The 16,952-nt window shown below is 42.1% G+C and overlaps 1 protein-coding gene and 1 long non-coding RNA gene across 2 annotated transcripts; both read right to left on the bottom strand.

Annotated features, from left to right (window-relative positions):
* Positions 1-569: 569 nt before the first annotated feature.
* LOC120692466 lies at positions 570-7,418 on the bottom strand. The gene is made up of 3 exons (XR_005682640.1): positions 7,341-7,418; positions 7,172-7,228; positions 570-761 (listed from the first exon to the last, which is right to left on the bottom strand). It is a non-coding gene; the product is annotated as an uncharacterized LOC120692466 (long non-coding RNA).
* A 3,839-nt stretch (positions 7,419-11,257) lies between these two features.
* LOC120689029 (uncharacterized protein At5g08430-like) lies at positions 11,258-13,214 on the bottom strand. Its single transcript, XM_039971375.1, has 4 exons — positions 12,476-13,214; positions 12,200-12,321; positions 12,006-12,065; positions 11,258-11,341 (listed from the first exon to the last, which is right to left on the bottom strand). Exons 1-4 carry the CDS (start codon positions 13,212-13,214, stop codon positions 11,267-11,269), a joined length of 996 nt encoding a protein of 331 aa, XP_039827309.1. The 3' UTR covers positions 11,258-11,266.
* Positions 13,215-16,952: the final 3,738 nt, after the last annotated feature.

Genomic DNA, 16,952 nt, shown 5'->3' with positions numbered 1-16,952 from the left:
GTCCGGACACTCGCAAGTCCACCTCCAATTATGCAGTGTTCTTTGGTGACAATCTAGTCTTCTGGTCCTCTAAACGTCAGCCCACTGTCTCCCGTTCCAGTGCCGAGGCAGAGTACAACGCTGTCGCCAACGCCGTTGCCGAGGCTACTTGGTTACGCCAACTACTATCTGAGCTGCACACCCCCTTGCGCTCGACAACCTTGGTGTATTGTGATAATGTCAGTGTTGTTTACATGTCCTCCAATCCTGTTCAGCACCAGTGCACCAAGCATGTGGAGAATGTCCTTCACTTTGTCCGGGAGCACGTTGCACTCGGTGATGTCCGTGTCCTTCATGTACCGACGACATCTCAGTTTGTCGACATCTTCACCAAAGACCTGCCATCCTCTGTATTCTCAGAGTTTCGCTCCAGTCTCAACGTTCAGCCACCTAAAGTTTCGACTGCGGGGGCATGTTAGCAGATTAATTGTGCCTTTGGTAATTGTACCAGGCACATAGGCACTAGTGTGCCTTTACTGTAGGTGTTTGGTGTTCACACCATAGTCCTTTAGACTCCCTAGACTCCCAAAGTCTGTTCACACCTCGGACCCTTGGTCCTCTCTCCCTATTTATATGTAATCCCCTATGTAACTATCCAATCAGTGAGAATACAAACTCTTTCAGAATCATTTATCTAAACATTAGCAATGATACCTAAAACTGACCTTCCAATGATTCTTCAATCGGAATGCTTGATAAATCAGTTCCTTGACCCCGTGCATCTGGTGGCAAATAGGATAAGCATGTCCAGCATTAAATTAAGTGTGTAAAATATTTATTGTTACATATATTTCAGAAAGGAAAATTGGCTATATAGAATTAAGAATTTACAAGTTTAGACTTCTACTGTCTTAAAGTGCCAATTTCTTTATATGGTATTCACAATGGCCTTTGTTTGGTAATTTGATGCTCCGCCTAATAATTTTGTACTTGCTGCCATTTATATAAACCAAATGCCCGTGGCTTAATCCTTACAACTCGCAGTCAATCCCATTCCCTATGAAAGGTTGTTGCTGCATCTACTTTAAGTTGACTGGTTGATAGATGTGGTTGATGCCATTTTGTCATGTCTGCTACTTTGTACCCCTTTTATCATGTAATAATGCCTTAGAATTGAGGTACGCCATAACCTACATCATGCTTCAATTCAATGTGGCGTGAGTTGTAAGGGTATTTAACCCCTCCATCTTCTTAACATAATGAGGTGCCGCTCTCCTACGTATTTCAACAAAAACCTATGTGTTTTTTATGGGGCTTGCCAAACCTAGCTGGAGCTTCGTTGCTCGCTAGAGAGGAGATGTAGTTTACTATGTGGCTGGGGCTTGAGGTCTTTCTTACCTAATGGTCCTAGTGCCAATGAAGATTAGCGGCTTACTTAGGACAAGGTCATCCTGTTGTTTTGATACCAAAAGGCACACATGTAACTTTATAACTTTGGGTGTGTGTTGTCTTGTGTCGTTGTGTGTGTTTGTAAGGATTTCCCTACCCTTTTCTTCTTCTGCAATATAATGAAATGCTCCCATGCATGCTCAAGAAGAAAAGAGAGGAGATAAATCCCACAAGCTTGCTGGCCGGAGAAGATCCGAGAAGGTAGTACTCTTTAAATTGAAGTAGGAGGGCAGCAATGGCATAATGAGCACCTAAAGCATGATTCTCTTCTCCTTTACTTCAGAAGGCCGACTTCTACCTTAACACGGTCTATTTGAATCGAAAGATCTAGAGGGGGTAAATTTTAGTCTCAGTACTGTATCTTACACCAAAACTAAAGAGGTGCCAACAAAACTCAGAGATGGATGGGTAAAATGCTAAAAGGAGACAACTACGGATGGTTTTGGCATCTTTCCATGCTAAAATTTATAACACTGAACATCGATAGTGTACTTTATATGGTAGGTAGAACTAGGTAAGATGAACCAGTTCGCCCTCCCTTGGAGGCTCTAAACTATTTAGCGTTTATACACTTTCTTGCCATCAACTGATACATATAGAGATGACTTGGCCCTCCCTTGGAGGTTCTAAACTATTTAGTGGTTATACTCTTTCTTGCCATCAACTGATACATGGGTGTCTCTTTTATGGTGATGACTAACTTAACCCCTATTCAAATATCCTAACTGACTCATCTAACTTTTCTCTATCCTAACAATAGAACTATAAAGTTATTGTTAATGTGCTACAGTAACCATATGAACCATACCGAGAGGCTCATTTACGTTTCTCTAGGCTAGAGGGCCCATACCTAGAGACGGTCCCACCACTATAACACTACACCACCCCTTCAAGAAAACTCATCCTCGAGCTGTGGTGATGCAGATAGCCAAAGGTGAGGCTATGAATAGAGGTGACATCTCTTGCGCACGAAGTAAGCTATGGAAGAATGCTGCTGAAGAAGGTCGATGTTGGCCAAGGTTGGTGAAGAAAGCATTATATATAGCATCGCCAATCACCATGCATTATAGTAGGCCCAAGCCCAAGCTTGATCCCGTTTGGCCCATCTAGTCATGGCCCAGCATGAAGGCACAAAACGCTAGGAAGGCTAATGAGGCATAGCCACCAGCTCCAGTTATGGCTAGATAAGGGTGTCTACTGGCTAAAAGCATGCAAAGTCAAATGGAGGGGGCCTATTCATACGCCTTCGTCTATGAGCGATAATAGATAGAAGTCGAGTGACAGTCTCCCTGTTGTTACACCTCCGACCAACAACAAGGACATGTTTGCTTGGTGCAACAAGCCTCTGATTCAGTAAGTCGGGTGTTACAGTCGTGGTCTTAAACACTCTGATCATATTAGAGAGATGGATTATCATGAAGGTAAGGAATGACAATGTGCTCAATGGAGTCTTCCCCAGAGTTGATCAGGCTATCCTCTTCGCTAAAGAAGACGCCGACCTTTGGATGCTCTTGGAGCCAAAGGGTTCATTGCCTTGGTCGCTAGTGATTAAAGCAGGCACATATGTAATGTAAGTGTTTTGTGGGTGCATTGTGTGTGCTGTACTACCTATTTTGGCATCTTCTTCTATCTTAATGCAATGATATACAGTTGTCCTGCATATTCAAGAAAAAAATAAGTCAAGCTACAAGTTGGACACTCCTCAACTATGGGAAACTAGGCCAGTTGCTGGGAGTGGGGCTCGATGTGTGCAATGGCTATGGAGCCCGGTAGCAGAGGGAGTTGAGGCTTGCATTTTCCCCTATGCCCCAGCTGCTCTGCATGATGGCATGGTCAAAGCCTGATCGATGCAGCCATAACTACTTGATGCAAACGGGTTGACATCTTATGGTGACGCATGAGCGACAACACTACCGATGACTAGATTGGGGGCAGCATTGGTGGGGAGGAACCATTGGCCGCAGCGAGGGTGCTGATGGTGAGGAGGCTAATGAAGATGGAGCCACCAGTGAAGACACGCTGATGCCGCGAAGGTCTTTCGTTGTTGTAGCAGGGATCGACGAAGTTGCTAAAAGTGCCATCCAGCATGCCAAAGCTACTGATGCAACTGATGACGGTGCCAATGAGCGACTAGTGTAGCCACATAGGGCATTATTGATGCTACTCTAGCTGCCGATGGTGTTGCTGACAAAGATAGTGCTGCAGATGTGATGGTTCGTGTGACAAGATGAAGGCAGTAGCAAGGGCACAGGCACCCCTGCTAGGCACTCGAATGCCGCCGAAGTTGCAGCTAGATTTGTTGGCGAGGCCATGGTGAGACCATGACAACACTAGGGGCCATCTTGTCCGCCTTATTTAGCATCTTCAGCAAGGCACAGATGTCTGGGGAAAGTCCTACAATCTTCATGTAGGTTGCCATGGCAATGGAAGAATTTGGGGTTGGGATTGAGTGGGATTTCTTAAAGTGGTGGGAGCACATGAGATCATACGATTTAATACCAAATGATATCGTAGGTAGGATTAGGCAGGGTACGCAATACAAAAAGAAATCAAACAAAAAATAATTACAAGCAACAACTTTTTTCTAATTATTATCTACCAAAAACTATCATCACAGCAATCTGCCAGTTATTATGTTAGCGAAGCAGTATGGGTTAACCGGATAAAGACAGATTAAATTGGATCTAATTACCTAGCACTCTGACCAAACAGATTCAATGGCCAAAAGCCTTATACTATATTATTTCTTCATTGATGAAACAAGACATGGTTACATCGCCTCTAATATCTGACGTAAACATGTCTTGTTTCATCAATGAAGAAATAATGTAGTATAAGGCTTTTGGCCATTGAAGAGGTGCATTGAGTGTGCCTGTTTTGATTGAATATCTTCACCTATGGGAGCTCCTATCCAATGTGGTTCTGCAACCTGAGGTGGAAGATACACATATTTGGAAGTTCTCAACTTCTAGAGTGTACTCCACTAAATCAGCATATGAGGCCTTATTTATTGGAGCCACACATTTCAATACTTGGGAAAAGATTTGGAAGATCTGGGCCCCAGGGAAGTGCAAATTATTTATGTGTGTTAGAGTATATTAGGCAACTCCGGATATGGTTAGTTTAGCATTGATTGTAATCCCAGGATAACCTTCCTTATCTCTAGGAGAGGCTATTTGCCCTCCAAGCCGTATACTCCTATATATTCGCCCTAGAGGCTCAATGCAATACATCGACCACATTATACGCATCCTACCTTTCCTAGATGGTATCACGAGTTAGGGTTTCGACCTAGGCTCCCACTTCCACTACCGTCGCGCCACACCCGGGGAGATCGATCTCCGCCGGGAGCAGCGCCCTCGTAGGATCAGCGCGCGGATCCCTTTGATCCGCCGCGCCGTCGCGTCGTCAAGCAGCAGATGGACCTACCTCTTCCCTGGCCACCCCATGGCGGCACCGCTCGACGTCCCCTATCAGGTACCACATCGCCATGGGGGCGCCACTGGGCCTGCATGCCTCCGCGTCATCGTCCTCCTCGGCTCCGCATCCGGATCCGCTCGCCCCTCCTGCGCATCAGGTCAGGCGCCCCGCCTCCTACTAGCGCCGCCGCACCGCTCCCCAAGCGAGCGTGCCCTGTGCGGCTGCGGAGGACCACCGGGGGATGCCAGGCCACTGCGCCATCGGGGCCGGCGGGCCGCCACATCTCCAACTGACATCAACGCCGGGCCACAGCGCTGCCGCCGCCCTCCACTACCGATCCTCTCCAACGCGCCGCCGCGGTCCTGCTTCCCCTCCTCCCTCGGCGTCGCGCTGCTGTCCGCAAGTCGCGGCCGCGGGAGCGGCCTTTGGGGTCATCGGGCTGCTGCGGGGCCGGAGCAGAGGAGCTGCTCGGCTTGCACCTCCCCCCGTCGAGCTCCCTCGCTGGCGGGTTCTTACCCCCTCCACTGATTTGCCTCTCGTCCTCTCCGTCTCTTGATAGATGGGTGTGAGGATAAGGTTGGGGGCAATGCTACGTGCACCCGAGATTGTACCCGCAGGTTCGTCTTGCTGCTGCTATGTTTTTCTTTTCCGATCTAAGATCGGTTTGTGTCGCCCTGCCGTTTCGTCGCTGTTCATCGTCGACACTCCCGAAGGACGAGGTTATTGCTGTGCCCTCCAAGCTGCAGCGACGACGTTCGTGACCAGGCCACCCTACCGGTGTCGTCGCCTTTTCAGGCGGTGGCGCCACTCACCGCCGGCCTTTGTCAAGCAGGCACTCGATCCGCCTCCGTGCCTCGAGCCGTTCTCGCGTGGACATCGCCGCCGATGTTCCTGAAGGAAGACGTCGTCGCCACCCCTGATCTGAGCGCGACACTTGCTGCAACCTGCGCCGTCGCCACCCCTATTCTGAGCATGACCTAAGTCGCAAACTGCGCCGTCTACCATCGTCATCCGCCGCACCGTCCTACTGCTGTCTTCGGCAAGAAGCTGCTGAGTTTGTGTACTCGAGCACCTCGACGATGCTTTGACCTGTGCCCCCTCCACGGCTTTGACCACGTCCACCTCGACTTCGGCTACTACTGCACTAAAGGGCTATCATCTGCATGAGTCTCCAATCAAAGCTTTCGCACCGGTGTTCCGACTGCAGGGGGGATACGTCTCCATTGTTCTCCAGTCTGACTGTTCGTGTCGCTACAGCTACGACTGTGGGGGGATGTTAGAGTATATTAGGCAACTCCGGATATAGTTAGTTTAGGATTGATTGTAATCCCAGGATAACCTTCCTTATCTCTAGGACCTACTTTCCCTCAAAGCCATGTACTCCTATATATTCGCCATAGAGGCTCAATGCAATACATTGACCACATTATATGCATCCTACCTTTCCTACAATGTGGACAATTGCTCATGATAGATGTCGGACGGCTGACAGATTAGCTCGTCGAGGCTTAATCACCCACCAAAGTGTCATCTCTGCGATCAGGTTGGTGAAACAATAGACCACCTACTGGTGTCCTGTGTTTTCACTTGGCAAATATGGTACAGCATTCTGCAACTCTTTGGGCTGCATGCTGTTGCTCCACAAATGGATAATCTATTTTTTGTGGACTGGTGGGATGAAGCTGGCAGCAGGCTCTCTGGTCAAGTTAAAAAGGGGTTTAACTCCATATCCTGGGAGCATGGCTAATTTGGAAGCATTGTAACTATTGTGTTTTTGATGGGGGCCGGGTCTTATCGGCTTTCAGGGAGGAGGCTTAGCAGTGGTCTGTACCAGGGGCTCGAGGAGTGTCTTATCTCCTTGCCCTGGCTCCTACTTCCTAGTGCTGTTTTTGAGATGGTGGTTTGGTCCTACCTTAGTATTGCTAGGCGGTAAGACAGCTTAGTGTGTGCTCCAAGGGTGTGTTACAGACCCTTATTCCTGTAACATTCTTTGTTTGTTTTTTGGGGCTCTTTACCCCCTTTTTTCTCTTCTTAATATATTGATGCGCAATTCTCCTGTGTGTTCAAGAAAAAGACATGGTTACGCCTATTTAAGTGCTGGACTAGATAAACTAGAAAACATGACTGAAGTAAGACTAAGAAACAAATATACTAATTGAGCTATACTAGCTAGGGATTCTAACATGCATATATCAGCCAACTATAGGCTGAACTGAAGCTGATTTGGGCTTCTTAGTTCTACGCCTCTGATACGTAAGCCTAAACATTTCATCGCCCCTCTCATAATGGCTAGATATTTTGTCCCTAACAACTGGAGACAAACCTTTGGTTGGTTTCTGCTTATGGACTCTCAAAGATTCGACTACATCCTCCGCTGCATCTGGAGACACAAGAACACCATTAATTAGAGCTAATGCAAAGTTAAGGTCTGGAATACGAACTAAACTACAAGCGGTGTAACATATTAAAATCAAATAATAGTTTCAAGTCACCTTTCGTTGGCTGCACTTGAAGATCATTTGAAGAACTAGTTCCTTGTGTTACTCCAGGAGAAAAGGGTAGTAATCAGGAAAACACATAATAAAGTTTAGAATAGCTAGTCATGATCATTTAGGGAAAACAAGTAGAGGTTAGGATGGTGAATTACTACATACTGATGGAACTTTAAGGGTCAAAGCATTTAAAAAAATGTTTTAGCGGCATTTGTAGAAAAAAAAAGTATACTAGGCAACCATGAGGAAATGTAGTATGGAGAGTGCAATCCATGATGACATAAATGTTTTAATAATCACAGTTGATATGTAAAGACATAGGTTCTTTTAAAGAAAACACATTCATAGAGATAGACGCCATGAGCGTTTCTGAAAGGATTTCAGCAAATTCCATACATTTTCTCCATAAAAAAGAAATACAAACCTTCGGTCAATTTCTCCTTAAAGATTCTTAAACATCTGAGACCTTCGAGTACGTTCTCTACTGCACCAGGAGATACAAATACAACATTAATTAGATCTAATACAAATCAAGTTCTAAAATAGAAATTAAACAAGAAAATAAAATAGTTTAAAATGATGCCATAGTTTCAGTTCACCTTTAGGTGGCTCCTCTTGATGATCATGTACAGAATTAGCTACTTCTTGTTTTGCTCCAGGAGACAAGGGTGGTAAGAGGGTGTTTGTACTACCTAGATTAGAAAAAATGTCATCCTTATACTAAATAAAGTTCAGAATAGGTAGTCATAATAACCATTTAGGGAAAACAATTAAAAGCCTGAATGGCAGATTTTTCAAAGTTTGTGGAACTTTAAGAGGCAAAGCATGGCCAACACAAAGGTTTAGAGGAAAAGTTGATGGCGAGTACACTCCATGATAAAATTAGAGATATATAAATCAAAGCACATAAAAGTAATAATATATACATTGACATGTAAAGACATAGATTCTTTTAGGAAAAACTATAAACACATAGAAAAGTATGCATTAATTCTATAGGGAGCAGACCCAAGAAACATGAAGAATATCCAAAACTATCACTTTAATGAAGTTCGCCAATAATTGACAACATTATTGACAAGAATGAAATAAATATAAAATTCAAAATAACCAGAACTAAGTACATATGGTAATAATCAACAAAGTTACAAGAAAATTATAGTCCATAATATTTCTAAAATTAGCTCTTCAATGGCCATAAATGTCACTGTTAATTTTTTAAAACAGGTAATACAAAATTTGATGTATCCATTATGAACAAATTCAAAACCTTTGTTACATATGAAAGGCATTTTTAAAACCAGCCACACTTTCATTTATAAAGAAAACACTTTGGTAAGCATAATATAAGCACACCTTTAGAATTTTCTGTTGCAGCCATGAAATAAGAAGCATTGTCCTTTTCTTTATCTGTACAATAATAATCCAAAGTATGTTTATCATTAGTATAGAAGATCATGCAATTTCTGTTTCAAGAACTTAATTAAAATTTTGAAAAAATAAGATCATGCAATTCCTGTTTTCATACATTTTGGATTAGAAAGGTTTTTTCATTTGTTCCAAATTCTGAACTTAATAAGTTACAACAAATGACAATGGCAATTAATGTAGCATGAAGTTCAAATTTGTAACAGTGATACTGGAATAAGGCTTTGGAGCAAAGGAAGATTTAATTTTAACAAAATTACTGTTCTGATGTACTACAGATCAAAAGAGAGTTGAACTAATTCCTTCATTTCAGCTCTTGGTGTACATGGATGTTGATAATTAAAGGTTGCCAACTACGTGGGTGCAGGTTGATGCAGGCATGTAATAGGACAAAATCTGGACAGTGGTGTTGGTGTATATATGATGTTCCATTGATCTTGATATGGATAGAATCTGTAAAAAAACAATTACTCCACTATATAAATACCAAAATCTTACAGCATGTTTGTGCTGTATCAAAAGGACTTGTTTGACGTGGACTTTTCGGGTGAAACATTTTATTTTCTGTGGAAGGATAGATTGCATGGGTTGTATTGCATTGAGTCTCACCGGCAAGCATACGAGGATACAACTCTCCGAGATATTTCCTATACTATTCCGGGATATTTCCTATACTACCATTATCATTGCAAGTTAGCAAACAGGCCTCTAGCTGAATTGGTTAGATGGCTCTAGTAGCATTCAGGTCCTAGGTTCAACTCCACGGGGGAGCAAAATTTTAGGCTGGGGTTAAAAAATCCCCTCGCCTGTCCCACACCAAAGCACAGGTCTAAGGCCCAGCCCAGACGTTTCACACAGGCTATGGTGCCACTGTGTAAGGGTGGGGTAGCGGTTTGGGGTTTGTCTCAACCTGTGTGAGAAGGTCTTCTCGCAACTGGCCCGGGGTTGTCTTACGCACCCCCCCCCCCCCCCGAGATCGAGTTTTTTTAATCATTATAAGTTATATTTTTTTGTTACTTATATTTTTGAACAGTGTAATGTATTTATATTATTACTTGCTTTTTAAGGTCGACGCCTCATATACTGTAAGAAAAAAAAAGGTGCATGTGGATTAGGCATAACCTTGCCAAATAAGCTCCTTTGAAATATACTCCATCCAATTTTGATTGATACATTTCCATATGGCACAATGACCAAGGGCACCAAGTGTGCTTATCAATCTAATAAATGCAACATAGACTTTTTTGTTGGTCCTCCAATGTTTTAACTGAGAACTTCTCGTTTCTAGTGCTATTTATTGCAACAGTCCATGCCAATAGCAAATATAGCTATCATTTTTGAACATTTGGATTTTTGAAATATATCTATCAAAAGTGGATGGAGGGAGTACTATTAAATGGAAACTGTAATAATTCCATGAACTGGATTACATTTAATATGTATCAAGCTGGATCATTCCGTTGCAAAGCTAAAGAAACTGTAACAAAGGATTTCCAGTACCACTTTATTATAAGATACAAAGTAAAATATCTCCATTTCACCTAAACAAACCATGTATGGCATTCCCTTGTGAGATGTTGGTATTATGAATGTAAAACATATAGGCAGAAATAGCTTTTTATGACAAAAATTTTCATGTATTTAATTTGCACCTATATTCTGTTGAGAAGAGTTGCTTGCTTCAACTTCGAGTTCAGTTTCATTTCCGTCTTGTTCTGTATCCGCAATAATTTCCGGAACCTCTTCAAGGCGGCGCATCCTTTCAGATTCGGTGCTTAGCAGCTCCAGTTGCTGCATTAGTTCCTCAAATGTAACAGAACAATCAGTCAAGGAAGAAACATTGAGGAACTTTCTCAAGTAGTCCAAGAAAATGTACTACGAATAGTAAAAAAGGAAATCAAGATGACATCTTAGAATTAAAACATTATACATATGTTAACATGAGACCGCAACAGCCAATCGGCAAAGGATATTCTTGTTTCCACCCTTTTCTATTTGCTCTTTCAATCGCTCTTTCCAGTCTCACAACTTCTTTGTCAATCCACTGAAAAATGGAAATTTGGTCAATAGGAATGGATACATGAAACACTAACATATGGAAAGCATGGATAGATTAATAAAATGGTAAGACTAAAGAAGTTATGAAGACTCGCAATTTTCCTTTCAGACTTCAAGTTGTATCTAACAGCGGAAAAAAAATTAATATATTTTGAAAGTACCATGCCCACTAGGACCAATTGAAATTCCAAAATTATTTTTGTTTGCTATAGGACTAGATTAGAATAAATTAAAGTGGACCTATATTGATATTTCAAAGAAAAAGAGGGCACCAATAAATTATGTGTACAAGTTTCAGAGCAAACTAAGGTTGATATCGAAACTCCTAAAGAAGTTCCGGAGTCTTTTGAAATATGCTAACTGCTTTTGATTATTTGGATAACAAATTACTAATTAAGTTTTTCTCATTTACCCATATTCATGTATCAAAATAATGGCATCTATTGATTTCTGAGTGCACTTACATGATTTACTATGTCCTTATGTACAGTTGCCACCTTCTCTTCCAGTGCAGCCTGTCAAAAAGAGAGAACTCAGAGCACTAAATAGGAACTCGGCATATGAAAATCAGGACCTGTACATTGGTGCAATCTTACAGGCCATCTCATCAACAATATTGAGACAACTTAACAGAGAACCCCGAGTAATGAATAAAGTAACATTCATGTAAAACTCAACATTTTCTACCCTTCTATTGAAAAAATGCATGGATGTCCTGGCCACCATATTATTGAATTTACTTTCTCTTAATATTCTGGTTTGTTCTTCCTCCTAACTTAGTATTTCAAGGGTTTTAAATATCCAAGAGAAGAGCAACAAAAGAAATGCAAAGGGCTATCTAATTACACAGATAGAGTATGAGGAAAAATCCTCCTGATCTACTTGTTTATGAAATATCAATTTAGACAAGAATTGGAATATGCTAGAGGAATTGGTGACTGTTTTGGCAGTCACAAAGTAGCTAGTAATTGGCCCAGTGAATTTCATATCATGGGCACAATAAATGGATACATACATGCAGCAGATGCAGATAAAGAAAATATCCTCATCGGTAGAGCAATGAAAATGATAGTTAAAAGAAATATTTTTTTTAAACAGCATGGTAACTCTTCTCATCCAGTAAATCACATGGTAAGGAACTGAATTAAGGAGAACAAAGGTTTCGAAATGTGATCTTACAATTGTAGGCTTTTCCAGAAGTCCATTTTTCACTGAAGAAACAAGATCATTACATTCCTCCTGTAACAAAGGGAATTGACGAATCAATGTTGTACAAACTATTCTATTTAATACTGATGACCTACTATAAAACTGAGGTAGAACTATTTTTCCCCGTTAGAAACAATTAATACTCTGGATTATGAAAGTGATACCTGCGTAAAGTCCTCATCGGAGAGCATTGAGATCTTGACATCATCCCATAAACCAGTAACACATAAGAGAATATTGGTACATGTGTCTTTCATCTTGTATTCTTCTGAAGATTTCTTGATGCCTGTAATGACATATTATAGGAGTACGTTAGAGAGATGTTTGCAAATATGGGTCATGCTTTTACTAATATAAATATTCTGTGCTGCTCAACAAATTAAGGAAACTAGACCATCGGGGATAAGAAAGAATACTTGCAATTGACCCTTTTTTTTTACCTGTCACCAGCCCAAGCTGGTATGGATTTTTAGGCATTTCGTACTTGTGAACTATGGGGGCATTCTTGACTCTGACAAAACATCCAACAACTTTCTGATCAAATGTGTCTGGATGATTCAAGAGATCGATAACTACATATCTTCTCAGATAAATAAGCTTTATGTTATTCTCATTAAGAGAAGCAAAACATCTCTTGTTTCTTTCTGAAAACCTCTTAACAATCTTCAAGTCTATACTATTTCGAGGTTTCTTTTTCATAATAAGACCATCATCATCATCATCTTCAGAACCATCAACACGAGGTTTCTTTTTCATAATTGGAACATCATCATCTTTGGAACCATAAAAAATTTCATCCTCTGAAACAGAATTTGCAGCTAGATGAACTGCTAGAAACTTACGGATACTTTTGCAACCCACTTTTCTTCTCCCAAACAAAAGGTGCAACTTTTCATCACACAAGAAAGACTTTTTCTTATTATTCTTGAACAAATTCTTCTTTTTGATGTACGCCATGATAACTCCAACAATTTCATCTTCATCAAGAGATTTTGACGTGTCCTTTCCAGAACTTGACAAGAGTCGCATTAACTCTTCAGAACCCCAACCAGTATATGTTTTCTTGTTTGACTTGTCCTTCTTCAGTGATGTGATTGCTTTATTCTGTTCTCCCTTAGAGTCCAAAGGAATTGTTTTTTCAATGGCAGCATTTTCAGCAAATATATTTGTGTCTGACATGTGATCTTTATCTGGAATTTTCAGAATGATTAGCAAGCTACACAAGCTAACTAATCACTAGAGAGCAACTACACAAGCACAAAATATAGATGAATGTAAATACAAGGCTTATGATTCGGAGAATGCAAACCACCGAGAAGAGTAGACAAGATTGACACGGTGATTTTTATTCCGAGGTTCACTTGGTTGCCACCAAGCTAATCCCCGTTGAGACAAGCTCCAAGGTTGCCGCCAATCCACTTGCTAGTGGTGACTCTCAAGTCACATTCTCCCACGTGGAGTGCTCATACCGAGCTCTAGCACAAGATCCGACCGGACCACTTGTTACTCTTCACGTCTCGCTCAACTAGAGTTGCTCTTCGCGGTTCCCGCGGGGTGAGCACAATACCCCTGACAATCTCTTCTCCGGAGCACCGCACAATCTTCTTGCGGGCTTCAACGGAGCCTCTTGCCACCAAGCCGTCTAGGAGGTGGCAACCTCCAAGAGTAACAAGCACGCCGGCTTGCAACACGATCACCTAGTGCCACTCGATGCAATCTCTCAAAGCAATCGCACTAGAATCGCTCTCTCACTCGATCGGATGATTACTATCAAGTTAGAGTGAGTAGAGGGCTCTCAAGCACTCTCACACATGGACACCAAGTCCCCAAGGTGCTCGGCAACCTCAAATGGCCGGCCACACCCTCTATTTATAGAGGGAGGCCCCAAACTAGCCGTTACACTCAAATCCCGTGAAAACAGAGTTTTCGCGGACTGTCCGCCTCACAGAGACCGGACCGTCCGCCATTCAAAACCAACGGCTAGAACTGCAATGATTATGTGTCAGAGTAGACCGTTAGAGCCCCGGGCGGACTGTCCGCACCCCTGGGGCGGACCGTCTGCGGTTCAAAACTTCGAACCAACCGATTTGCACACGTCTCTGACTAAATCTGGAAGTGACCGGCGGACTGTCCGCTCCCCAGGTGCGGACCGTCCGCCGTTCAAAAAGTGAGCACACATAGAAACCGCAGTGTTTCTGTCCCAGAATTTTCAGTAGGAGGCGGACTGTCTGCCCCCAAGGGCCGGACCGTCCGCAGTACAATTTGGACACCCAAGACAGAACTATCAAGTTTCTGCGCCCGTTTCAGCTTTTAAAGGCGGACCGTCCGCCCTCATGGACCGGACGGTCCGCAGTTCATTTTGGACCACCAACAGAGCCAAAAACGGTTCTGTTCGAGCTCATCCGAGATAACGGTGGACCGTCCGCCCCCAAGGAGCGCACCGTCCGCAGGTCTATTTCCAGCATATATGTACCTCGGTAAAACGGCCATAACTCTTAACTCCAATGTCCAAATTTTGTGATCTTGGACTCTATGAAAAGCTTATTCAGAGGGCTACACAACCCAACTTAATATTTGATCCAAAACACAATGGATCAAAGTAGTATTTCACTCCAAGAGCCAACCTAATCTCCGAAGAACACCGAAAAGCCTTTCTTGCTTCCCCAAGTTGATAAACATCAACTCCAACTCTTTCTCATTTGCAAATGTGCCAACAACACCACGTGAACAACACCATGTGCATGTGTGTTAGCATTTCACAAACATTTTCAAAGGATTTTCACTTGATCTCACCACGCCACTCGATCCTAGCAACATCGCAATGTTAGATCGCTCAAGTGGCACTAGATGACCGATATGCAAACAAGTTTACCCCTCTTGATAATACGGCCATCTATCCTAAATCCGGTCATGCACTTCTCTACACAACCTTTAACTGGTGAAATGAAATGCCATACAAGTCATACCTTTGCCTTGCGCATTCCATTTCATCTTCCCAAATATTGATGCCACACAAGCACCAAACTCCATCAAGCCTTTTGATCATCATCATGAATCAGCACTTGGCTTGAACTTTCTTAAATGATATGATCCACTCTATATCATCACATGACCTCTTTGGTCCATCGATCTTGACCTTACTCGCTCTTCACCGTTGCCTCGGTCCATCGGCGCCAAATCTTGCCCAAGCTTCACCGCATCGCGGTCCCTCACTTCAAAGCCTTGACTTGCCCTTCTCCATTGCAACCGGTCCATCAAGCAAAGCCTTGTCTTGATCTTCTCCACTTTGGTCACATAACTCTATGTCATGTCTCATATGCAATGAGCTCCTCGATCACACTATATGAGCATAGCATCAACCCTTAGTCATTTCTCCTTCATGGCACATGTTGCTCATACTAGTGTCTTTATGTGGACTAATCTCCTGTGTATCTCAACATAAATACTTATTAGTCCACCTAAGTTGTCACTCAATTACCAAAACCAAACAAGGGTCTTTCAATCTCCCCCTTTTTGGTAATTTATGACAACTCTACAAAGATATGTAAATTAAGCATATTTCAAGCTAGCACTTCACACACGTGTAAATAGCTAACTTGGTTTGGATTTTATGTTTCTTATCCACCATTAAGACCACTTGTAAAAGATTGGATAAGCACCATAAAAATCTAACTTGGTAGTGATAACTCCCCCTACATGTGTGCTCAAGAGATTTGGTTTTAAACTCACACACATGTATAAATATGAAATTTGTGGGATTGTTATCACTACTAAGTGATGCTAATGTATATAGGATAAACCTTTGAAGCGTGATACCAATTTGAGTTGCATCTTTGAAGTTCATTCCTTAGCATCATCGAGTAACTAGACATTCATCAAACACTCAAGATACCTCATGAGATCAACAATATTAGCAAGGCTCTTGATTCACTTGTAAAAAAAATGTCTAGCTACAATCTATGTATGCTAGTTATCAAATCATCAATCAAGTTCTATGACTAGCATACATCACACACAAGCAATGCATATATAAATTTTAAAACTTATGCAAATGCAAGCAAGCACATGAATATGCACATATCAAATGCAAACAACTAAGTTCATGAGCTTGCTCCCCCTACTTGTGTGCTCCTCTTGTCCAAGAATATTGATCCTCCTCAATATTGCTCCTCTTGATCCATGTCCATGATCGCACTCTCATCTCATCTCCCCCTTTGTCATCCAAGGATAATTCATATCTTTGTTCATTCCTCTCCCCCTTTGTCATCAATGACAAAAAAAGGGCCGAAACCACATGAAATTGGCCATGTGAAGATCAATGGCTACCACTTGAAGTTGTACCTCTTGTACTTATAGGGTTACCACTTGAATACCCCTTGTAGGCAATCATATGAAGCGATTGTGGTTTGATACAAAGAGTTGGACTTGGGTAGATGGTTGAGTCTTGAATGTTCATTTGTGATGGACACTTTCAAGTTGATTGAAATTGACACCACTTGTAACAACAACATGTGGAAGCATAAAGACCACCTTGAAATGTCATATGTAGGACACTAGTAGGATTCTTGACCTTGATACCTTGTAGTGGGGCTCCTCCCCCTATGTCAAAGTGTTTGTCAATCTACTTGAATGTTGAGCTCTTCTTGATGAGGGTAGCTTTCTTGATTTGAATTGATCACTTAAAGTTGAGGATCACTTGTGTAACCACCATTATTGCACTAGATCTTCTTGAATGAATACTACTTGAATGACCATGTATATCACTTGTAGAGATACACTGATATACTTTTTGTTGAATCTAGTATCACTTGTAAAATCATGATGGATCACTTTGTTGAATTTGACATTGATAATCAATTCTTGAACTAGATTGTTTCCATGAGCTTCTTTCTCTTTGACTTGATCTAGACTACTTGC

This window comes from Panicum virgatum, chromosome 9N (genome assembly GCF_016808335.1).
Source record: "Panicum virgatum strain AP13 chromosome 9N, P.virgatum_v5, whole genome shotgun sequence".
In the NCBI taxonomy this organism is placed as follows: Eukaryota; Viridiplantae; Streptophyta; class Magnoliopsida; order Poales; family Poaceae; genus Panicum; species Panicum virgatum.
This window is presented reverse-complemented; position numbering and strand designations above follow the sequence as displayed.